This window comes from Scylla paramamosain, chromosome 2, assembly GCF_035594125.1.
Source record: "Scylla paramamosain isolate STU-SP2022 chromosome 2, ASM3559412v1, whole genome shotgun sequence".
NCBI classification, from domain to species: Eukaryota; Metazoa; Arthropoda; class Malacostraca; order Decapoda; family Portunidae; genus Scylla; species Scylla paramamosain.
This window is the reverse complement of record NC_087152.1, coordinates 20,637,501-20,662,500: the sequence shown is the minus strand read 5'-3', so window position 1 is coordinate 20,662,500 and position 25,000 is coordinate 20,637,501. Positions and strand designations below refer to the sequence as shown.

Here is a 25,000-nt window from a genome sequence, read left to right as displayed (position 1 = left end):
AGTGACGAAAAATTGGAACAGTAAAGATGCACACGATTTCGTTATATGTGACACAAGTACTTCACAGATTTTTTATTTATTTATTTATTTATTTATTTATTTTTTTTTTTTTGTGGTGATATAGGTGTGCAATAATACTTTTTAATACTTCATTTCTGATAAATTTAAAGTTTACTGACCAGTAAAATTGCAGTTTAACACATCCTATCTCATTTTTCTCCTTCGCTATCACCAACAAATGTGATGGGAATATGGTGGGCAAACATTGGTTTAGGTTGGGGGAAACCAAATGTGGACATTCATGAAAAGTCTAAGGATAAGACGCCATATTTAGAAAACAGGAAATTTCTATCCTAACCTTGCTTTACCTAACCTATGCTAACCTAAATGGGGGGGCACGAGGTTGCCTACCCTGGACTTTTACTTTGTCTGGAGTCACCCTTAAGGACATTAACCTAATATTACTTAACCGGGGATGCTTTGTTCCCCCCCAACCCATTGACACTAACCTAACTTAACCTGACCAGCAGGCTTTGATCCCCCTGGTCCCTCCATAATGGGCATTAACCTAACCTAATCTTATCTAATATAAATTAACCTAACTGGTGGAGGCTTTGTCCCACCTGGACTCCACCATAAGGACACTAATCTAACCTGTCTTAAACATATACCTTAATATGAAGTGGAAGGTCCAAGGTGTGGTTGGTTGACCTCATTCTCATCCTCAAAGGGTACTGGTACCACTGATTGTTCAGCACTCAATTGATCTTGGCAAAACACTGTGTCATGTTCAGAAATGTACACCCAAGTCATATTGCTTATAAATTTGCATGATAAAATCCCATTATTTAAATTTGTGTACACTACTCTCAGCGGCCATTGAGACATTGCGGGTAGCCAGCTGTCTGCTGCAGCTGCCATGGGGCTGCACAGAATAATACACTCATAGTGTCCTTTATATATCTTGCATATAAAATGTATGTCATAATAAAATGCTTATCATTCAACAATTTTGCTACAATGAAGGAGCTGATGTTATGTACAGACAAAAAAGTGACTTTTATATATTTTACCTACACATGGACCACTTCCTGAGTTGCATAAGAAGTGTTCCAGGGCTCATTGTGTGAAAGGAGCCACACTGTACACACAGTTCATGAACTTAGGCTCTGGGAGGCACCTCTGATTTCAACACGGATTTGTGAGTTAACTATAGGAGGGAACTGTCAAAAACTTACAGATGCACACTACTGTAAGTATACTATATCATCATGTCAGTGTTCAACAGCAAAGTAAAAAAGGAATTATTGTAAACATTAACCTTGTATTTTTCTTTGAAAATCACTGTTTCTCAGATAATTTTTGACTATGATTTTGGACCCTATTTGGGGACTGGCATCTCAGTGGGCCTTTTTTTTTTTTTTTTTTTATTGGATTTTTGTTGCCCTTGGCTGGTGTCCCTCCTACATAAAAAAAAAAAAAGGTACTTTTTACAATTACAGGGGGGAGTCCCGTTATATGAGCATCTGTTATACAAGAAAGCAGTGATGCGAGATGTGTAAATTAGGGACTAATTTTTTTTTATATGAGTGGAAGAGTCTGATATGAGCTTCAGTCCAAGGCAAGTAAAATTAGAACATTTTAAATGTGTGCCTTCCTGCACCCTCCTGGTAACACATCTGGGATGTATGGTGATGTGCAGGGACAAGTTTGTGAGTGCTGGAAGACAACTGCACACCCCTCCTTTGTCCCCTACCTGTTATTCAACCCCCCTCCCCCCAGTCCTCTTTTAAACTGAACTGGGTGTCTCTCAGATTCCCACATTTACAGCCTTACTGGCTGTTATTATACTCATACTTAATCATCATTTTACTTGCAAGTGTATTTTACAATATAGTACAAGTGCAGTGTACAGTGCTTTATATGACTAATTGTTAGATGTGTTACAGTGTTGTTGCTGGTATGTTCTTTCATTCACTGTCTTTATTGTGGTGTTGTATGTGTGACTGACTATGATGTATAGATGTGTGCCTTGTTTTGCCTCTCAAGTGATAACCTTGCCTCCCAAGTGACCAATGAGTTGTGGTGTGGGTCCTAGCAATATGGTTAAGCAAGCTAGAGTACCAAATACACTTGCAAAGGTTTTACCCTCCCTGATACATCAAAAATGCATTGGTAATGTACATTTTATATGTTTAATTGATATGAAATCATATTGTTACATTTGGTATCATACGTTTTAGCTTGGAAACTTACCACTGACAAGGGTCACGGAACCTAACTCCTTTTTTTGCATTAGTTATTTGTTTCATTATATGATAATTTGCTATGTGAATAATTCATATGGAACCTAACTGCTCATATCATTGGAATCTCCCTGTACTTCCCTAGTTCTTGCCAAAAATCTGCATCTGCAAAGTTGGAGATCTGTGGAAATGCAGGATTTTATTAGGGGAACACAAAACCTAAACTAACATAACCTAACTGGGCAGCTGTGCCCCCCTGGACCCAGTTAACCCTTTATCAGGCAAGTGGTCTTTTTCTTAGATAATCATTTTTTTTACACTAGATTATGAAAGTACACCTAGTTCTAAGGTATTCTTACTCTTGAACATTTTTCGAAATTTTTCATATATACGTTGCAAATCAAGGTGATTATGTGTAATCACTTACCCGTATAGGGTAAAAAAAAACTCCAGCATCTTGCAATATTAAAACTCCAAATAGAAAGTTAATAAACACACAGGATTAAAGCTGCATCCTTCTATTATATAAACACACAAAATTAAAGCTGCATCATTCTATAGAAATACAAAAATAGGGTCCATAGTCACATGATGCAAGCTGCATCTTTGTACTAAACACACAGTATGAAAGCTGCATCTTATGCCACTTCCTCATGGTACTCCTTGAAGCAGTTTCTTGTTGCATTGAGGCAGAGGTGAACCTTGCACACCTCGCAGACAAAGTTGGTGCAGATAATGTGTCCCTGTTGGCTGCAGTGCTTGCACGGAAGTCAGTTCTGGTACACAGGGATATGGAAGACAATCTTGTTGAACTGTACTGTGATTGCTGGTCCTGGGGTTTTGTGCCCTTTCATGCTGTTGGGGAGAGTGACAACTGGTGGCAAGCTGTTAGAACTCCTTGACCACAGATGGATGTTGGGCTTCTGACTGCTGGTGTACTTGAAGAGCTCCAGTCTGAAGTCCTTGAGGCTTAGCACCTTCGTCTCCCCAAGAGCCACACAATCACGCCTGTAACACAGCCACGCATTGCAGACAGATGGGTCCAAGCAGTACACAAACAACCTCATGTACCACTTCTTGGATTTCATGGGGGTACTATAGAGCTGAACAAGCATGTCACTTTTGTCGATGCCCCCCATTTGTGCATTGTAATACTTGATGACATTGGGGCAGTTGACCTCCTTCTTTGTCTCCTTTGAGTATCTCAAACACTTGGAGATAGGCTCTACCCCGAGGTCTGTGGACAAGACAGTGACAACTTTTGTATCCTTCCACCAATTAGGAATTTCTCCATTTTTACTCTTACTGGATGTAGGCACATAAATTATCACTGGGGAATTTCTAAGCCTTTTACTGTCACTGGGCGTAAGATCAAATATGATCATGCACATTTTCACATATCAGTCTCATCTAATTATACACATCCTACATAAATGACACCTATATAGGGTTATAATACTATCATTCAACTATATAATATCAAGGTATCATCAGCTTACCAACATAATGTAAAGAGGTAGGCATGTGTTGGTGGAGAGGGCTACGATGCAGAACTTTCCCTTCTCACATTTGGGCAGGAACTAAACAATGAGTCGCTCTCAGCCAGTAGTGAAGATGTACTAGTGATGATCCAGACTGGGAGGAGTGTGGATGCCATTTTCGAAGCCACTTTTTCTGATCATATGTGATCACTTGCCCAATTAAGGGTTAAGGGCACAATCTAATTTAGCCTAACCTAAGCTAGCTGCATGCTGTGCCTAACCTAACCTAACCTAACCTAACCTGACTTAACCTAACTGTGGGGCTACACTCTAACTGGACCTACCCACTTAGGAACACTAACTTAACATAGTCCATAGAAACTTTAGTAAGCAGTGCTGTCTTCTGAGCTGGGCAGTTACCCACCTCCAGTGAATTCATAGTGAATGGTGGAGATAGGTTGGCTGAAGCAGTGACACCACAGGATTGGTTAGACAATGTATTAATACAATGAACTCACTACAATAGAGCTTTGCATGTTTACACTGGTGAGTGAGAGACTATACAACAGAGGTAAATAAAAGAAAATGGTTAAATAAAAAAGAATTATTGTTGATCCTATTATTGATCTCCAGCTGGTGATGTAAGAGTTGAAAATACTCCAGGTAGTAAAATCTAAGACAGGAGAACAGTCATACATACATGCTGTGTATTGCACAGATTCTCAGTAATACTTCTCAGGGCCATATAGAAATGAGTATGGCTAACTTCAGCGTAGAGTCAGTGTTCCAAGCTACAGAATACATCATTATGTATTTGCCAATTTTCACTTTAAATCCACTTACTGTGAAATTTAGTTAAATTTGGATAAATTAAGTCAATCATGTGACATATAGTTCAAGATATAATTCTGCAGAATCTTTTATAAGTACTGGTTGTCTTTTTATTTTATCTTATTAGAATCAATAAGATGCATCAGTCTCCTATTTTAACTATCTTGAAACTGAAGCACTACTTATCAAGTTTCAGTTTTAAATTTAGTAAACATTACTTGATGAAATGCAGGTTTTAAAAATGAAAATGGTTGGCTCCTGAGAGATCCACTTCATATAGCATAAGATAGGGGTTTTCAACCTTTTGCAAGCTGGGCCCCGTCCCAAAGCTGGTTCAGTGTAGTTGGGGCCCCCCTCCTACCTGCATTATCCACTCAACTCCCTCCCCAACTATGCCACCATAGATAGATAGAATCAGATACATAGATAGATAGATAGCCCTTGGCTAGGCTATTTAATAGCCAGTGAGTCTGATTTTCTGTGATTTTTTTTTTTTTTACTTTCCTGTCCTGTGCTTGCATGCTGCCCCCCCCACCCCCTGGGAGAGCATCTGTGCCCCTGCAGGGGGCACGCCCCCCTAATTGAGAATCATTGGCATAAGATAGTTACGGCATGAGAACTGGAACTGCAGGCCCTAAACAATGACACGTTCTCCAGATATATAACATTTGTTTAATACCTAGGAGGATTAGTGGTTGCCTAAACCCATTTCTAAGTTAAAACTATGAGTAGACTGTTTATTTCAGGAAATACTGGAGGATCACAGATAGCAATATGTATTGTGTCTTTCACACCAAATATCAGGTAAATGAGTTAGTTTATCTGTTAGTTTGTGGCCTCTTGGTCAGATTTCTTCAATCATTCTTCTCTTCATGTAATTTCTGTTGGTTAATATCTTTGTGTTATTGCTTTTCCTTCCCAGCTGATTTGTAAGCAGTCTAACCATCTTTTTCTGATCTCCCTGGCAGTCTCATTCCTGCAGGTTGCCATTCCAAATACTTCTAGGGGTATCTATGCATTCTTTTCCTTTTTTTCATGCCCAAACTATCTCAAATTGTTCTTGTCTGTGACCTATATAATCAGTTCTACCTCTAGGTGATTATTATTCTCTTGTTGCTTAGTTATGTCCTCTTGTGACTCCCATTATGATTATCAATGCATTGATTTCTGCAGCTGCAGTCATAGATCTTATTTTCCTTGTCATGTTACACATCTGTAATAGATACAATTATATTGGTTTTAGTATTGTTGTGTATATTATTGTCTTGCATTTAATCAGAATATTCTTATCTTTTAATAGTGGGCATAGGCTATTTAAATTGATGTTGAAAATGTTTATTCTTTCAGTTATTTCCCTGTTCTGTTAGTTATTTGTGTGGACAACACTCAGATAACTAAAATTGCTAACATGTTTCAGTTTGTCATCATTTATGTGTATGTTACATTCTTTGTTTCTGCTAACATTCTTGATATTGGTTTTCTTGGAATTTACAAGCACCTTCAATCCTTTCTTTCTTGCTCTGTTTTGCCATTTGTCTATTAGCCACTGCAGGTCTTTTTTTTTTTTTTTTTTTTTATTGTAACATCATCTGCAAATGCTAAAGTTATTTCTTTGTCCTTATTGATACAAACCTCTCCTAAACATTTATACTTATAGAGAATGAACAGTAGAGATGACAGGATCCCTCTCTCTCTTCCTCCTGTTTTCACAATAAGCCATTTACCCTCGGTTTCTCTGTCCTTGTTTCTTGCTTGTCTCATATAAATTCTTGACTACTGTTATTAGTTTAGGTGGTATGCTATAGTGAAGATTTCCCAAAACTTTTTAAAGATTTTCATTGCCTATTCTTTCCAAAGCTTTTCCTAAATCTACAAAAACAATTTGTGGATTTTTATTCCATTCTTTTTTTCTTTTTTTTCAGTTTGATTTTCCAAGTAAACACCAAGTTAATCTTTCCTCTACTTGGTCTGAAACTGTGTTGCCAGTTTCCCAGCTTCTGCTTTATAATATACCTTAATTTTTTTTTCCATAATCCTTTCATATAGTTTCCCAGTGTGTGACAGGAGTGAGATTTCCCTATAATTTTCAGGTTTGCCTATCCTCTTTCTTATGTATTATAGCAGTTTGCCAGTCTTTTAGTATTTTTTCTAATTGTCAAGGTTTTTCATAACTTCAACAGCCAGACCTCCAGTCTTGAAGACCTCAATTGGCAGTTCATTATTGCCTGGTTTCTTGCTATTCTCCATGCTCTTCATGAAAGATTTTATATCTTTGTCACTTATATCTTCTAATCTAATATTTTATTTTGCTTCTTGTACCTCATTTTTAACTGCATCCTCTCTTTCAATCTTCTACAACTTCTCAAAGTATTCTGTCCACCTGTCTGGGTCAAGTATGGTACTTCCATCTTTACCATTCACAGCAAATGTAAGATCCTTATATATATATATATATATATATATATATATATATATATATATATATATATATATATATATATAGAGAGAGAGAGAGAGAGAGAGAGAGAGAGAGAGAGAGAGAGAGAGAGAGAGAGAGAGAGAGAGAGTAGAGGAGGCAGTTTGTGCTACCCTAAGCAGAAAAAAATTGCTACAAAATCACCAGACTTGAATACAAAAACGAAATTTTAACAAGGAGTGTAAAATTTTGTCTGCTCATGATGGCGGGTAACGCGCAACCCTCAATCGCTGCAGTTTCCCCGATTGTGCACTGTAAGTAAGGGAAAGTTAGGTAGGGTCTGTGCGCCACCCAGCCGGGTCTACGCGCTAGGTTGAGGAGGGGGTTGCGCCAGGGGGGGGTCAGTGCGCTATGGCATGTCGGGTCATCGCGCTAGGTGCCTTAAGTTCTTTGTTTTAATCTACAAGCTATCAAAATCACTCTCAATAGGTAGTTAATAAATCCTCTTGCCTCTCAAGGAGTAAAAGCTTTGGAAAAATAAATGAAAGATTGCAAACTAACTTTTTTTTATTTTTTTTTTAAATAGTGTATTGACAAACATAAAAACTGTGCTTTAGTTATGAATATCATAAACAAATAAATGTCCCACAGAGTTCAAAACAAAAATCTTAACAATACTCCGGGAAAAGTTTCATTTACCAGTATCAAAATAACAAATAAATGTCTCACAGAGTTAAAAACGAAAATCTTAAGAATATTCCGTGAAATGTTTCATTTAACAGTCTCAAAATAACAAATAAATGCCTTTCAGAAATCGAAACGAAAATCTTAAGAATACTCCGTGAAAAAATCGTTCAACAGTATCAAAATAGCCTAATTACATTTATTACAAAAAAACTCAGTATCCATTGTATCAATGTCCTCCTGAGACTTTTCACTCAAATTCATCTCACTCAGACATTCTGCATGCCACCAGCTGTCACACAATACACATTTTATCCTTAACTTTCCTTTTGTTTCACATTGACATTTTCCACAGAGCTCGTTCATATCATCAATTACATCATCCGAGTCATCGTCCAAGACTGGCTCATCCGCACTCTCTGAAGTTTCTGTTTCCTTGTCTTTCTGCTTTTGGGAAACATACTGAAGTGTCCTGAATCGTTTTTCTTTCCTTTTTCTCTTTTCTTTTTCTTTCCTGTTGTTTTCCTTCTGCCTTTTCTTTTCCTCCATTCTCTTTCTCTTTGCTTCAGCTTCTTGTTCTTTAATTTTTTTCTCTCTTCTCTCTTTCTTTTTCTTTCCATTTTCTCCCTCTCCTCCTCTCGTTTCTTTCTCTGTTTCTCTTCAATCATTTGCCGGTACTCAACACCGCTTATTGAGCATGGCAATACTGCGATGGTCTTTTTTAATCCTTTTTTCTTCGGGAATGAGGGCAGCGTGAGGTAATCATCAATCGTTTTGGAATTTTTCTTTGTAGAAGGCAGAGGTTGTGGAGCAGGCTGGGATGTGTAAGGCAGGGGTTGTGGAGCAGGCTGGGATGTGGAAGGCAAGGGTTGTGAGGCAGGCTGGGATGTGTAAGGCAGGGGTTGTGAGGCAGGCTGGGATGTGGAAGGCAGGGGTTGTGAGGCAGGCTGGGATGTGGAAGGCAGGGGTTGTGAGGCAGCCTGGGATGTGTAAAGCAGGGGTTGTGAGGCAGGCTGGGATGAAGAAGGCAGGGTTTGTGGGGCAGCCTGGTATGTGGAAGGCAGGGGTTGTGAGGCAGGCTGGGATGTGGAAGGCAGGGACTGGGTGAGGCAGGCTGTAAGGTTTTCTCCAACAACACCTTCCAGTCTTCATAGGGTGGGTCATCCATGTCGTATCGCTCCTCGTACCGCTTCATGAATTTTAGAGTTGCTCCTTCCCCTAATGACAGGCTCAGCTTCATCAGCTCAAAAATGTTGGAGAATGCTGAGAGAGTGGGAGTTCTTTGTTCTGGCCCAGGGAACTTGGATTTGGCTGCTGGTGAAGCAGAAGGAACAGAGGTTGAGATTGTTGGGGTACATGCGGGAAGAGCAGTGATGCCAAAAGATGCTGAGGTAGGGAGAGTGACTGGAGCAGCGCTGGAGAAACTGCAGCTTGGCTTCAGCTTGTCTGAGTTGAGTACAACCTCAGGGTTAAAAGGATAGATCCCAGACTTAACAAATCCCTTGTAAGCAAGCTCTGGTCGTGCTGTAGTGTCCCAAGCTTTCTTTAGTGTGCGGGCAAACGTGCACATGGTGACACTCTCTCCAGTTTGGTACTGAAACTTTCTGACGGCTTCACTCCATGCTAGTTTGATTGCCCCAAAGAAAGCTTGATCCAGTGGCTGGATAAGGTGACTGGCATGTGCCTTCAGGCAGTAAAGGATGACACCATTCTCGTTACACAGCGTGCTGATTGCCAGGGAATGATGGCTGGAATGGCCGTCCACAAACAGCACCACTGGTCGCTTTTCTCCCAATTTGGGATTGAAGATGTCCCTCAGAAAGATAAGAAAGACCACCTCAGTGATCCAACCATTTGGAGTTTTTTGAAAAAAAGCCTCTTCAAAACCTTCCAACGCATTGAAGCGAGGATCTCTGGTGTAGGGAAAGATCAGCAGCGGTGGAAGGTACTGCCCCATGGCAGAGGAGCAGGCCAACATTGTCACTTGCTGCCGTGTGCCACTTGTGACAGAGTAGACGTGTTTTGCTCCTGTCATGCTGATGATTCTCTTTGTCTTTGGACATATATTAAAACCACTTTCATCAGCATTAAAGATCCGGTCAGGAGAGGTCAACAAAGTGGGATCGATGGTGTCCAGGTAATGTTTCATTTGCTGAAACCATTCACCTAGAGCATCCTTTGTCACAATTGCTCTCTCACGGCCAAGTGGTTGTCCAATTCTTTCCCGTATCTCTGGATGCCTCTTGAAAAAGGCTCGCATCCAATCCTTTCCAGGGCGGTTGTTTTTGAAGACAGTCCTCTCTTCCCTATCATCGAGAATGGTTTTCACCATGTCTTTGAGGTCGTCTTTGGTCCGTCCAAAACCTCGTTGAGACACTTCAATCAGCCAATCTACTAGCTTCTTCTCCTCTTCCATTGACAGAACTGTTTTGGGAGCAGGCTGCATAGGTCTTCTTCCCCTGACCTTATCCCCAAGGGTGGCGTAAGGGATACCAAAAGTTTTGGAGGCGGCATTCAGGGACATCTGTTTAGATCTTACCAGCTCCACAGCTTTCTCCACTTGTTCTTGTTTGTACCGCTGTGTTGATGCCATTTCAGCAAGGGCTGTTGAAAAGGATCAGAGCAAAAATACAAATTAACATGCATAATGGAATAATTTTTTTTTTTCATTTTTTCCAAAAAAAATATTAGGCTATCCTGGCATTCTCCGCTTTACAAGTTAAAATAGCTTGTGAGTAGCATCTTTCCAATGTTTTTCACGATAACATTAACCATACTGAAAATGCAAATAGCCTAAAAAGAGAAAACAAAAACAAAACAAGCACTCTAGCCTAGTGTTGCTTTTGCCTGGTGGGCGCGCGACCCGCCATGAGCGTTTGTGGCGGGTTTGCGCGCTACCCACACCCTCTCCTATTTGCTGACACTCAGGCATGTTTATCCTCAACCATTTGACAGTCATGTATTATAACAAAGAATTGATTGACAAGTTATGTCAGTTTTGTATCAAAATAGGTAGCAGTGACTAACACTGATATTCATGTGTGTTAACGAAACAGTTAGCGGAAGACAACTTACCTCAGTATAGCGGAAGACGCACTGCCTCTCTCTCCCTGGCGCAAACACAACACTGGAACGGTACTGGCGGGAAAATTTGAACTATGGCCCGCCATTTAAACACTCTGTTTGTGTGTTATGAGATTTAACGCGGGACTTAGCGCACAGACCCGACTGGCGCACAGACCCTCCAGTGCTCTATATATATTTTTTTTTTTTTTTTTTTTTATTTTTTTTTTGCACCATGCTATGTAGTTATTTCTTTGTACCTTTGCTATCCTCTAATAAGTCCTTGCTAATATTAATCCACATGTTTTCTTTGGCTTTTTTATTCCCACACATGCTTTTCTTTCTTCTGTATATGATTCTCTATACTCTTGCTGTCTAGTTTTCATTAATTTCCTAAATGAAGTTATTTCTTTTGTTATGAGCTACATAAATAGTAAAGTGTAAAGAAGGAAGAAGAGAAATAGAAAGATGATGAGTAGAAAGGAGATGAGAAAAAATATGGAGAGTGGGAGAGAGAGAGAGAGAGAGAGAGAGAGAGAGAGAGAGAGAGAGAGAGAGAGAGAGAGAGAGAGAGAGGGAAGGAAGGAGAGAGAGAGAGAGAGAGAGAGAGAGAGAGAGAGAGAGAGAGAGAGAGAGAGAGAGAGAGAGAAGGAAGGAAGGAAGGAAGGAAGGAAGGAAGGAAGGAAGAGAGAGAGAGAGAGAGAGAGAGAGAGAGAGAGAGAGAGAGAGAGAGAGAGAGAGAGAGAGAGAGAGAGAGAGAAAGGGCAGGGGGGGGTGGAGTGCGTGGTGGGCGAATTGCAGACATGTTGATTTGAGAAGACACCCAAAGTTACTGTTTTATATAAATCTAAAGTCAACCTTTCCCACTTAATTTTATCTCATCCCCCTTTCTTTTGATTGTTGAGACTGCAGCAGTGTGTAGGGGAGGAAGTGCTCTACACTACTGTGTAATTTGTTTTGACTCAGCTCCCCAGATAAAGCTTCTATAATTTTTAAATCATAAGCATTTTGTTGTGAGTGAGAGTGGCATAGGGTGGAGCATGTGGGCTTGCTGCCAGCCATCTCTTTGTCCCCTTCCCATTCCTCCCTCCCTACATGAGTCTGTAAGGTTAAAACACTATATAGGGCAGAAGAGAAGTATATATAAGAGATTAAAGGCAGAGGAAGAGTTTTTAAGTCTACAATATAATGAATTAGAACAGTCAAGAGGTTAATGAGGAATTAAAGGTAGCCAGCCAGGCGAAGACGGACCCCAAGGGATTTTATCAGGTATACAGGACAAAGAATAAAGAAACTATAAGCCCATTAAAGGCAGAAGATGGGGAGCTGGTTAATTCTGGGGAGGAGACTAGTAAAATTTTGAATGATTATTTTTTAACTGTCTTCACCCAGGAAAACATGCAGGATGTGCCAAGTAGTGAACAGATGTTTAGAGCAGATGAGAATGAGAAGCTGAAAGACATTACCATAACTAAGGAGATAGTGGAACAGGAGATAGATAGGCTAAAAAGTTCAAGACACCTGAACCAGATAAAATATATTCCAGAGTACTTAAGGAATGCAAAGAGATTATTAGTGACCCATTAGTTTCTGTCTTTAGGAAATCACTTGAGTCAGGTGATTTACCAGTAATGTGTAATTTGTTTTGACTCAGCTCCCCAGATAAAGCTTCTAGAATTTTTAAATCATAAGCATTTTTAAGAAAGGAGATAAAACTTTAGCGTCTAATTATAGATCTATCAGCTTAACTTCTATTGTAGGTAAAATAATCAATAAAAAAATCAATAATAGTGAAGAACATTAGGAAGCATTTAGATAAACGTAATCAATAAAAAAATCAATAATAGTGAAGAACATTAGGGAGCATTTAGATAAACATAACCTGATAAATCAGTCACAGCATGGCTTCATGAAGGGGAAGTCTTACCTGATGAACTTGTTAAGTTTTTACAGTAAAGTGTACAAGGCAGTAGATAATGGTGATAGTTATGACATCTTAAATCTGGACTTTAGTAAAGCATTTGACAAGGTATCCCATCAGAGTCTCCTGAGAAAGGTCAGGGCACATGGGATAGATAGGAAGGTGTTAGGCTGGATAAGGCCATGGCTAAGCGACAGGCGACAGAAAGTTGTAATAAACGGCTCTAAATCTAAATCTGAGTGGGATCATGTAATTAGTGGAGTGCCACAGGGATCAGTATTATGGCCATTGTTGTTTTTAATATATATCAATGACTTGGATAGTGGAATTAGTAGTGATGTTAGTAAATTTGCGGATGACACAAAGATAGGTAGAGTAATTATGTCAGAATCAGATGCCATCGCCTTGCAAGGAAATTTAGATAGGATGAATGAATGGACAGACAGATGGCAAATGCAGTTTAATATCATCAAGTGCAAAATACTTTGTGTAGGTAGAGAAAACCCTCACAGTAGGTACACAATAAACAATGAAACTCTGGTAGGTTTAGGGTACTAAAAAGATTTAGGAGTTATAGTTAGCTCTGAACTCCATCTAGAAAATGCATAGAAGCCAGAAACAGGGCAAATAGGGTATTAGGATTAATTCTTAGGAGTGTTAAAAGTAGCAAAGTAACATTAAAGTTATATTTGGTGCTGGTCAGACCTCAACTAGACTACGCTGTGCATTTCTGGTCCCCACATTAGAGGAAGGATATAGGTCTATTAGAATCAGTACAAAGGAGAATGACTAAAAGGATACAGGGGATGAGGAGTGTTCCTTACGAGGCGAGATTGAAGCTGTTAAATTTACATTCTTTAGTCATTAGACATTATTTTATGTATTTAAAGCAGTAAGCCTCTGCTGTTATAGATAACATAGGAGTCTCCCTGAGCCTGCCTGTTGTTGTTTTGCCTCTTTAATTTGGACAGATATCTTTTCACACCGACTCCTTGGTTACTGGCCGGGTGTTTTGGTGTATCAGAGAGTGGTTGGCTGGCTCTCCTTTTGTCTGTTGGCTGCGTGTACTTGTATCTTTAATGGTTTATACTATTAAATGTTACTGGGATTCAGACTTATGTTTGGACCTTTGGACCCAGAGGATATTAAGATTTTCTGCTGTACAGTAAAATCTACTCCTTTCCCACTGTTTCTGGGAGGTATTGGCCAATTTTTTTAGGAGGCTGTTAATGTTACTGTTCAGCTGAAGGAGGCAATGTTCAATGAGCATGGTTTTGTCTCGAGAGGGCAGTAGCTCACAGAACATTATAATCTTTATAGTGGTTTGTCCCTTGTAGATGTAGCCTCCTAGAACATGGTTTGTGATTCTTTCTCAGCAAGTTGAAGTTGTTTTTGTTAGATGCAACACTACGTGAAACAAGAATCAAGCCCTGAATCATCCAAGGTAGTTTTTAGCAAAGGTTTGAGTGAAGAGTTCAGCTTTAGAGATAGATGAGGTAGCATTGGTGCCATCTGGTTGAAATAAAGGAAGGAAAGAAGAAGCAAGGTTATTGGAAATATTTTTTTCTAGATGCCAGAAGTCATGAGGGGAGTTAGATCTTGAAAGATTTTGACACTTCCTTTTAATGAAGGAGTTTTTGTGTAGTTGGAGAACAGACTTTGCATGGTTCTGGGCAGAAATATAAAGCGCATGAGATTCTGGTGATGGAAGGGTCAAATACCTTTAGTGGGCCACCTCTCTATCATGTATAGCACAAGAACAGTCTGTGTTAAATCAAGATTTGGGAGGTTTAGGTCAAGAAAAAGAGTGAGGAATGTATGCCTTCATACCAGACACTATCACCTCTGTTGTGCACTTGGCACACAGAGATGGGTCTTTGACATGGAAGCAGTAGTCATTCCAAGGAAAATCAGCAAAATACCTCCTCAGGTGCCCCTAACTAGCAGAGGCAAAATGCCAGAGGCACCTCCGCTTAGGGGGATCCTGAGGAGGGATTGGAGCGATAGGAGAAGGTACAGATATGAGACTGTGATCAGAGGAGCCCAGTGGAGAAGATAGGATAACAGAATAGGCAGAAGGATTAGAGGTTAGGAGGTTAGGAAAAGGCATGGAGTGCTTTAGTGCCTTCCGTTGCTCAATATCATAAAGGTCACAGGATTGTGGTCACCATTCCCAGGTTAAAGCACTGGTAGAAGTGATCTGCTACACCTCTATAAGGTTACACAGTCTCTTGCCTATGGAAGTGGCTGCTCTTAGACCGCAGCAGTAAATATGGTAAATCAGATATTCATGTTTTGGACATCAGATAAACTGAATGCTTTCAGTGTTCTGGATGTCCATGAATATGTTGGATAAATATCTGATGTTAGTATTGTAGATTCTATTGTACTTAATACTGAGATACTTCAGGTAACTATTGATCATGTTGACTGTAAGATTCTAGCATTTTTTTTTTGTAGAAAGAAAAGAGATTTTAGTAAGTGTGGTTGTGCAGCAGATCCAGAAGCACAAAAACTTTTAAATTTAATGTCTCTGATCTTTGAACATTTTAAATGTGATTTCTTTCAATTAATCAAATTTATAGAGGATTTGCCATATGTACTCTGATTTTCTTTTCTATATCCCTATGACCAGCATTATGCTAGGAAAGAGGTTTATGGGTAGGGGATGCAACAACTGATGATGTAAGACTGCTCATTAAAATCTCTTTTTCAAGTATAATAATTTATGATCATCACATATAACATTTTGGGTTAAATATTTACAGTTATGCCTTCTTGATGATTTTAAGGAATGACCATTGCTGAATATATATATATATATATATATATTTTTTTTATTTATTTTTTTTTTTTTATGTAGGAAGGATACTGGCCAAGGGCAACAAAAATCTAATAAAAAAAAATGCCCACTGAAATGCCAGTCCCTAAAAGGGTCAAAGCAGTGGTCAAAAATTGGTGGATAAGTGTCTTGAAACCTCCCTCTTGAAGGAATTCAAGTCATAGGAAGGTGGAAATACAGAAGCAGGCAAGGAATTCCAGAGTTTACCAGAGAAAGGGATGAATGATTGAGAATACTGGTTAACTCTTGCGTTAGAGAGGTGGACAGAATAGGAGTGAGAGAAAGATGAAAGTCTTGTGCAGCGAGGCCGCGGAAGGAGGGGAGGCATGCAGTTAGCAAGATCAGAAGAGCAGTTAGCCTGAAAATAGCGGTAGAAGACAGCTAGAGATGCAACATTGCGGCGGTGAGAGAGAGGCTGAAGACAGTCAGTTAGAGGAGAGGAGTTGATGAGACGAAAAGCTTTTGATTCCACCCTGTCTAGAACAGCAGTATGAGTGGAACCCCCCCAGACATGTGAAGCATACTCCATACATGGACGGATAAGGCCCTTGTACAGAGTTAGCAGCTGGGGGGGTGAGAAAAACTGGCGGAGACGTCTCAGAACACCTAACTTCATAGAAGCTGTTTTAGCTAGAGATGAGATGTGAAGTTTCCAGTTCAGATTATAAGTAAAGGACAGACCAAGGATGTTCAGTGTAGAAGAGGGGGATAGTTGAGTGTCATTGAAGAAGAGGGGATAGTTGTCTGGAAGATTGTGTCGAGTTGATAGATGGAGGAATTGAGTTTTTGAGGCATTGAACAATACCAAGTTTGCTCTGCCCCAATCAGAAATTTTAGAAAGATCAGAAGTCAGGCGTTCTGTGGCTTCCCTGCGTGATATGTTTACCTCCTGAAGGGTTGGACGTCTATGAAAAGACGTGGAAAAGTGCAGGGTGGTATCATCAGCATAGGAGTGGATAGGACAAGAAGTTTGGTTTAGAAGATCATTAATGAATAATAAGAAGAGAGTGGGTGACAGGACACAACCCTGAGGAACACCACTGTTAATAGATTTAGGAGAAGAACAGTGACCGTCTACCACAGCAGCAATAGAACGGTCAGAAAGGAAACTTGAGATGAAGTTACAGAGAGAAGGATAGAAACCGTAGGAGGGTAGTTTGGAAATCAAAGCTTTGTGCCAGACTCTATCAAAGGCTTTTGATATGTCCAAGGCAACAGCAAAAGTTTCACCAAAGTCTCTAAAAGAGGATGACCAAGACTCAGTAAGGAAAGCCAGAAGATCACCAGTAGAGCGGCCTTGACGGAACCCATACTGGCGATCAGATAGAAGGTTGTGAAGTGATAGATGTTTAAGAATCTTCCTGTTGAGGATAGATTCAAAAACTTTAGATAAGCAGGAAATTAAAGCAATAGGACGGTAGTTTGAGGGATTAGAGCGGTCACCCTTTTTAGGAACAGGTTGAATGTAGGCAAACTTCCAGCAAGAAGGAAAGGTAGATGTTGACAGACAGAGCTGAAAGAGTTTGACTAGGCAAGGTGCAAGCACGGAGGCACAGTTTCGGAGAACAATAGGAGGGACCCCATCAGGTCCATAAGCCTTCTGAGGGTTTAGGCCAGCGAGGGCATGGAAAACATCATTACGAAGAATTTTAATACGAGGCATGAAGTAGTCAGAGGGTGGAGGAGAGGGAGGAACAAGCCCAGAATCGTCCAAGGTAGAGTTTTTAGCAAAGGTTTGAGCAAAGAGTTCAGCTTTAGAAATAGATGTGATAGCAGTGGTGCCATCTGGTTGAAGTAGAGGAGGGAAAGAAGAAGAAGCAAAGTTATTGGAGATATTTTTGTCTAGATGCCAGAAATCACGAGGGGAGTTAGATCTTGAAAGGTTTTGACATTTTCTGTTAATGAAGGAGTTTTTGGCTAGTTGGAGAACAGACTTGGCATGGTTCCGGGCAGAAATATAAAGTGCATGAGATTCTGGTGAAGGAAGGCTTAAGTACCTTTTGTGGGCCACCTCTCTATCATGTATAGCACGAGAACAAGCTGTGTTAAACCAAGGTTTAGAAGGTTTAGGACGAGAAAAAGAGTGAGGAATGTACGCCTCCATGCCAGACACTATCACCTCTGTTATGCGCTCAGCACACAAAGACGGGTCTCTGACACGGAAGCAGTAGTCATTCCAAGGAAAATCAGAAAAATACCGCCTCAGGTCCCCCCAACTAGCAGAGGCAAAACGCCAGAGGCACCTTCGCTTAGGGGGATCCTGAGGAGGGATTGGAGTGATAGGACAAGATAAAGATATGAGATTGTGATCGGAGGAGCCCAACGGAGAAGAAAGGGTGACAGCATAAGCAGAAGGATTAGAGGTCAGGAAAAGGTCAAGAATGTTGGGCGTATCTCCAAGATGGTCAGGAATACGAGTAGGGTGTTGCACCAATTGCTCTAGGTCATGGAGGATAGCAAAGTTGTAGGCTAGTTCACCAGGATGGTCAGTGAAGGGAGAGGAAAGCCAAAGCTGGTGGTGAACATTGAAGTCTCCAAGAATGGAGATCTCTGCAAAAGGGAAGAGGGTCAGAATGTGCTCCACTTTGGAAGTTAAGTAGTCAAAGAATTTCTTATAGTCAGAGGAGTTAGGAGAGAGGTATACAGCACAGATAAATTTAGTATGAGAATGACTCTGTAGTCGTAGCCAGATGGTGGAAAACTCGGAAGATTCAAGAGCGTGGGCACGAGAGCAGGTTAAGTCATTGCGCACATAAACGCAGCATCCAGCTTTGGATCGAAAATGAGGATAGAGAAAGTAGGAGGGAACAGAAAAGGGACTACTGTCAGTTGCCTCAGACACTTGAGTTTCAGTGAGGAAAAGAAGATGAGGTTTAGAAGAGGAGAGGTGGTGTTCTACAGATTGAAAATTAGATCTTAGACCGCGAATGTTGCAGAAGTTAATGAAGAAAAAGTTGAGGGGGGGTGTCAAGACACTTAGGGTCGTCGACGGAAAGGCAGTCCGACCTGGGGACATTTATGGTCCCCTCCCCAGATGGGGACTCCGAGGCTGGTGTAGGAGTCGCCATGATTTTAAAATTTTTAGAGTGAAGGGTGTGTGTGTTATTAGGTGCTTGTAGTTTTGTGTGGAGGAAGAGAGTTGTCTTTAGAGGGCAGGCTGTGACTACCCCCTTGTGTTGTGAGACACAAAGGGAAACGTTCAGTGAGGTCACAGCTGGGTTTAATGATAAGTTCACAGCACCCCCTGAACAGTGCTTTAGACCTCACTGGGAGTAATTATCGTTTCGGCAGGTGTCTACTGCCTCCTCCTATATATATATATATATATATATATATATATATATATATATATATATATATATATATATATATATATATATATATATATATTGCATTGTAAGGGTAGAAAACAAGCACAAATTGTTTCTTGTCAAGGTGGGTTTATGTCAGGGATGTTTTATGTCACCATGGCTGTTTAACATCCAAGTATATGGATGATGATGTGAGAGAAGTTCATGTTAGAATGTTGGGTAGAGGATTGGGTCTAGAAACAGCAAAGAGTGGAGAATAGAATGCAAATCAGTACACTTGTTCACTGACTGGCAACATCATCTAATAGTATGCTTGGAATCATGATCAAGCACACATATTGGAGAATAAGATCAATTTTTTCATGTGTTTTACCTAGCATTTTGAAAGCACAATATTTTCATACACTCATGATCTACCCGCAAACTGTATACAGGCAGTATTGAGATAGTGTATAGCACTTCAGATACGACAGATTTCCTCACACAAGATCAGTTATTACTTAATATTGCTGTTTGATTTTTTTTTTTTTTTTTTTTTGCCAGTTGTCTCGGTCACATATTGGATAGTGCTGAAAGAAAATTCACCTCTTTGGTGAGCTCCATTAAAAGAGCAAACCAACAAAAATAAAATAAGGTGCCTGCTAATTACAGAAGTACATGAGACTTACCGTAGGTTAGTTGAAATGTGCTTCGGATTTTGCGAGGCACATCACGTCTGCTAGATGGTAGAGTTCACATGAGATACTCGTACACTACACTTCGCCACACAGTCAGTCTTTAAAGATACAACTACCCACATGAAATATTATCTCCCGACCCTTCCAGTCAGTGAATTTTTGTTGTGTAAACCAAGAATCATCAATTAACAAAGGGAGGGAGTGGAGGGCATGTGAACTCTACCATCTAGCAGACGTGATGTGCCTCGCAAAATCCGAAGCACATTTCAACTAACTTACGGTAAGCCTCATGTACTTCTGTAATTTTACTTCAGCAAATCACTTGTCTGCTAGATGGTGCCGTTCACATGAGATTTTAAAGTCATGTGGGTGTTATATGTAAAGGGTTCTGTCAAAATTCACATTTTGTAAGTAGGTGTAAATAAAAGTTCCTATTACAAAAACCCAATTTCATTTATGAAAATAGAACATGATTTTTACTGCTGATAACATTTCAAACCTTACATTATACTGAGCCTAGCACTGCTTCTTGAAAAGGGTCTATTCCCCCTTGTATATCCTTATTATAATATTTAGCAAATGTGGCTTCCTGTGTCCAACCAGCTTTTGCCATGATTTACTGCTGATAACATTTCAAATCTTACATTATACTGAGCCTAGCACTGCTTCTTGAAAAGGGTCCATTTCCCCTTGTATATCCTTATTATAATATTTAGCAAATGTGGCTTCCTGCATCCAACCAGCTTTTGCCATGATGGTGGCAATAGGCACATCCAGTGCCTTGGCCTTAGACACTGATGCAGGTCTAATACTACCTGCTGTGTACCTCTTGGTATCAATCCCACACTTACATAACATGGTCTTAAGCCACCTTGCCACCGTGTCCTTAGAAACACTCCTATGAAGTTTTATATAACTTATGAGTAGTCTCCCATCTGCATTTCCAGATTCTGTCCTTAGCCTCTCAGTTCTTTCTATATATTCTTTCATAGTCTTAACTACACACAATCTGTAATCCTGAGGATAAGCTTTAAATACAATAGTACGAACATTAAATTTTGGCCTGCATTGCTTGATGTTACCTCCTAACAAAACTGAAACAGATTTTTCTCCAAATGCCATATTCACCAACAATAATAAGTGCAAAGTTTGGATCCTGGCTGCTTGTGTCATTGCCATCAGCATCACCATTTTTAGCGACAAGTCTTTCAGTGTTAGGCTGTGTAGTGGTTCCATGAGTCTTATCTGTTGTAATACAAGTTTCACATCCTAGGTTGTCGCATACCTGGGTGTAGGAGGGCGTAAGTTGAAGACTCCCCGCAGAAATCTGTTGACGAGTGGGTGATTGCCCGCTCTGCAGCCTTCCACCATAATTCCTATTGCAGATAGAGCCCCTCTCGCCGTGTTAATGCTTTCATAAGCCACACCCCTTTGAAAGTTATGAGACAGAAAGTTTAATATATCTGCTACAGATGGTGCAATGGGATTAATGTTCCCTCTACTACAAAAGAGTGTCCACCTCTTGATGTGAGTGTTGTATTGTCTACCTGTTGCTGGTTTCCAAGAGGCTATAATGATTTCCGTACCTTCTTTAGATATGCCACATTCTCCAAGTTGTTTCCGGACAACTGACAAGCCATCAAATTTGTGTGTTTCATTATTGGGTGTTCCTCTGCAGTTGACGGATGCATTAGCACACTTTTTCTTCTCTGTATGACCCAAGGGTTGTCTACTAGCATCCGAAGGAGCACTCCCATCCATGGTTGTGATGGCCAAAGTGGCACTATGATCCATCTTCTGGTCCTTTCCTCCCTTAACTTCTGCAGACATCTAGAGATCAGAGAGAAGGGAGGAAAGAGGTAAACCAATTTAAAATTAGCCCACGGAATTGTAACTGCATCAATATATGCAGCCTCTGGATCTGCTGTCCATGCACAGAATGGAGTCGTTTGTTTGTTCAAACGTGAAGCGAATAGGTCTATACAAGGATTCCCAAATATAGAACACAATTCCTTAAATATCATCTCATTCAGCTGCCACTTATGTCTGTCATTAAAGGAATGTGATGCCTCGTCGGCCTTGATGTTACATTTGCCTGGTATGTGGGAAGCTGTCAGCCATACTCCATTACTAAGACACCATTCCCAGATGTCCCTACTAATGTCATCACAAACTATTGACTTAACACCTCCCATCTCATTCACGTAATTAATCGCTGTGGTGTTATCACATAACACCCTGACGTGTAAACCTCTAAGGAGATGTGTAAAAGATCTCAATGAGAATAATATAGCCAATAATTCACGTGCATTAATGTGCGAACGCACCTCTTCAGGGGACCATCTGCCATTGGTAGTGATGCTATTTAGGCAACCTGCCCATCCTAGATTTGAAGCATCTGTGAACAACTCAGTATCTGGTGCTTTTCTGAATATTTTCCTGTTTTGATTCTCCAATTCCTTAATCCACCAGTTTAAATCTGTTCTAATCTCCTCTGTAATGTTCATCCATCTATTAAAGTCTCCACATGCCTCTTCCAAAGCCTTGATCTTTGCTCTTTCCATCCTCCTATAGTGCATCCTCCCCATCTCTATAGCTGGGATTGCTGCCACCAGCAGGCCAATCACTCTTGCCACAATTCTAATTTTTTCTTTCTGTCTATTGACTAAAAGAGAGCAATGCTGTATAATCTTATCCCTCCTGCGTGCCGGCAAGGTAACTGTCATGGCCACCGAATCTATCACGTTACCTAAATACTCAATATGCATAGTGGGACTCAAAACAGATTTCTCCACATGTATGCAGAAACTACACTCTGCAACAACTGAATGGTGTCATTCATGCAATCAAAACATCTCGGCAAAGAGCTACTATACAGAAGCGTATCATCAATATAACTAGTGATGTTGTGGCCTTTATGCCTAAGTGTAGAGAAAACTGGCTTCAGAAATTTTGTAAATAGACGAGGACCATCCGAAAACCCGTTAGGTAGACATGTGAAGTGGTAAATCTTATCCAACCATCTAAAACACAGATATTTTTGTTGTTCCTCTGCAATTTTTACTGAATAATAGGCTTTCTTAAGGTCTATAGAAGCCATATAATCTCTGACTAAGCAACTGTAATGCTTGTTCAAAATTTTACATTTTAAAATGAGTATATTCTACATGCCTGTTCAGTTTTTCAAGATTTAACACCATCCAATAATCCTCCGTCTTATTCTTCCTCAGAAAAACTGGTGAAAGTATTTGTTGATCCTGTCTATGTGTCTCTATGATGGTCTTTATCTCTAACAACTTTTTAACCTCCTGATGCATAATCAGTTTATCTTCCTCACTAAAGACATACTGTATATCCTCTCTAAATAAATATCCGATATTAGCTTCATCTATATTCAGATGACAATGTTCCACCATATCCAAAATGAACAGGTCACTTGTAATCACACGCCATTTATTGATAAACTTGTGAAGTTGCCCAGCCTCAAATTGTTCTCTCACCTGGGTTAACGCCACGGGTTGTGTTGACCCCAGCCTCTCACGTTTTTTGTTGTCCAAGCTTGAGCAGGGTAGGAGCGCCTGTGTTCACCACTGGAGGGCATCCTGCGAAAACCATATAGCTGATATCTGGATGGGAATCCACAGGAGGAGGCCTTGGCAAAAGAGTTACGTTGTTTACCTCCACCAAATCTGCCACTGCTTGCAGTCCAAGATGTAGGCTTCTTAAAAGTGAACTTGGTTTTCAGCCTTTCTGCCTCCTCAATATTTCTGGTGGCTTGTGACAGGTCATCCCCAAACAATAGACCCGTCATGGGAGCCTTGTCAGCACACAAATGAGAATATTTGGGATTAATGTCCCTCTTTATGATATGTCGCTTGGTCAAGTTATTTCTGTAGTGGGCATTACCCAATAATGCCAATGCACCATTGAGCATGGCCACCTCATTTGCAATAATTTGGTGCTCTTCATCACGTGCCACCTTGTCTAGCACAGTAAGTGATTTTACAACAATAGTAGCTGCCTTGGTAATATCTTTTCCCACTTCCCTTAAGCGGAAATCTGCCGTCTTTGCCTCTGCAGGCAGCGCGTCCAGGACCTGTGGGTTGCAATCCACTTGAGTTAATGCATGGCAGTTATTTGGTCTAAATGTCACCTCATCCTCTACAATGGCTTTGTAATCTTCCTGCCTCATGCCATTAATAAACAGGTGGTTCACCATTGCAGCAATTTCCTTGTCAAGTTCTTTTGAGACAATTTCCGTGGGTCCATAATTCTTAGCACCTTGTAACAATATACTATCATGAGGAACATCGCTCTGGATTTCCTCTTCCTCATCACTGTCCTCCCTCAGTGGAGTTCTAAATCCAGAAAATCCTGCCTGTGATTCCTGAGAATCAGGCACCAAAGTATTATTTGACACTGACAGGGGAGCATTGTTATGAACTGCTTTTGACTTCATAGCCCTATTTTCCTTCTTAAGCTTGTCCATGTCTTTCCTCAACTCAGTCAAAGCATCCATAATCATGCCCAAAGAAGGCGCAGTGCTGTCTTCATCAGCGTATTTTGGAGAAGGGGAAGGTGACCGAGAGTAACTTAACCTCTCATGACGAGTAGAACGGCTCTTGGATCTGGATCTTTCTTCATCATGTTTACTCCCTTTGTGTAGTTCCTTTACCTTAGCTGAGGTGCGTGGCATGCTGGTAGCTCTGAATCTCTCAGGACTGGGGCAAGCATCAGAAGGCGTCCTAGACATGGCAGCTAATGTTAACAAGACGCCACCCCTTTTAACAGCAGTTCCTTTTATAACCCCACGGGTGCCTTAACCTCACACACAGGGCAACTGTAAATCAAAAATTTTTTCCCTATAGTAATCTGGGAAGTCAAATGCCCCCAGGCTTGTAAATAAGGCAATATTCCTCTTGCCCCAATAATGGGTAACAAGATGGAAGCATCTCGCACCTATGTCGGCTCACGAGTGCCCAAATATTGTTATATATATATATAGCATAAAATATTTGCCAATAATCCGCCTTATACCAAGTAACGGATATCATATAACCAATAATCCACCCTTATACAAGGTATCGGATATTTATAGTCCATAATCCGCCCTTAAATCAGGTAACGGATTCAAATAGGCAACACTCTGCCCTTATCAGGTAACGGATATCCATAGGCAATACTCCGCCCTATAATCAGGTAACGGATAACTAAAGACAATACTCCACCCTTATAACAGGTAATGGAAATCATAATACACAATCCAAACAAGAAAACTGTAATATTCCTATCACTCACTGATAACAGAAGTCGTAACAACTTAACAGGAGGCGGGACCGACGTCCGACTTGTGTGGTGTCTGCGTAGTAACTGACTGTGTGGCGAAGTGTAGTGTATCTCATGTGAATGGCACCATCTAGCAGACAAGTGATTTGCCGAAGTAAAATTCAACTTATTAACCAGGCAACCCATCTGGATTTTACCATTAAGGGGGATAACAGGTAAAAGAAGTGAGTAATGATCTCTGG

At 40.4% G+C, this 25,000-nt stretch overlaps 3 protein-coding genes across 3 annotated transcripts in view; 1 reads left to right on the top strand and 2 right to left on the bottom strand.

The window, feature by feature from the left end:
• LOC135111690 (GDP-D-glucose phosphorylase 1-like) overlaps positions 1 to 25,000 on the top strand; it is a 164,372-nt gene that overhangs the window by 704 nt on the left and 138,668 nt on the right. Inside the window, exon 2 of the mRNA XM_064025285.1 lies at positions 5,305 to 5,362. Within this exon, the coding sequence (XP_063881355.1) occupies positions 5,333 to 5,362 (30 nt within the window). The 5' untranslated portion in view covers positions 5,305 to 5,332. The remainder of the gene's footprint in view (positions 1 to 5,304; positions 5,363 to 25,000) is intronic.
• LOC135107044 (uncharacterized) lies at positions 3,017 to 3,637 on the bottom strand. Its single transcript, XM_064016637.1, has one exon. The coding sequence runs from the start codon at positions 3,635 to 3,637 to the stop codon at positions 3,017 to 3,019; it is 621 nt and encodes a 206-aa protein (XP_063872707.1).
• Positions 7,351 to 10,886, bottom strand: LOC135111684 (uncharacterized). Its single transcript, XM_064025274.1, has 2 exons — positions 10,734 to 10,886; positions 7,351 to 10,262 (listed from the first exon to the last, which is right to left on the bottom strand). The coding sequence occupies exon 2, from the start codon at positions 10,249 to 10,251 to the stop codon at positions 8,380 to 8,382; it is 1,872 nt and encodes a 623-aa protein (XP_063881344.1). The 5' UTR covers positions 10,252 to 10,262; positions 10,734 to 10,886; the 3' UTR covers positions 7,351 to 8,379.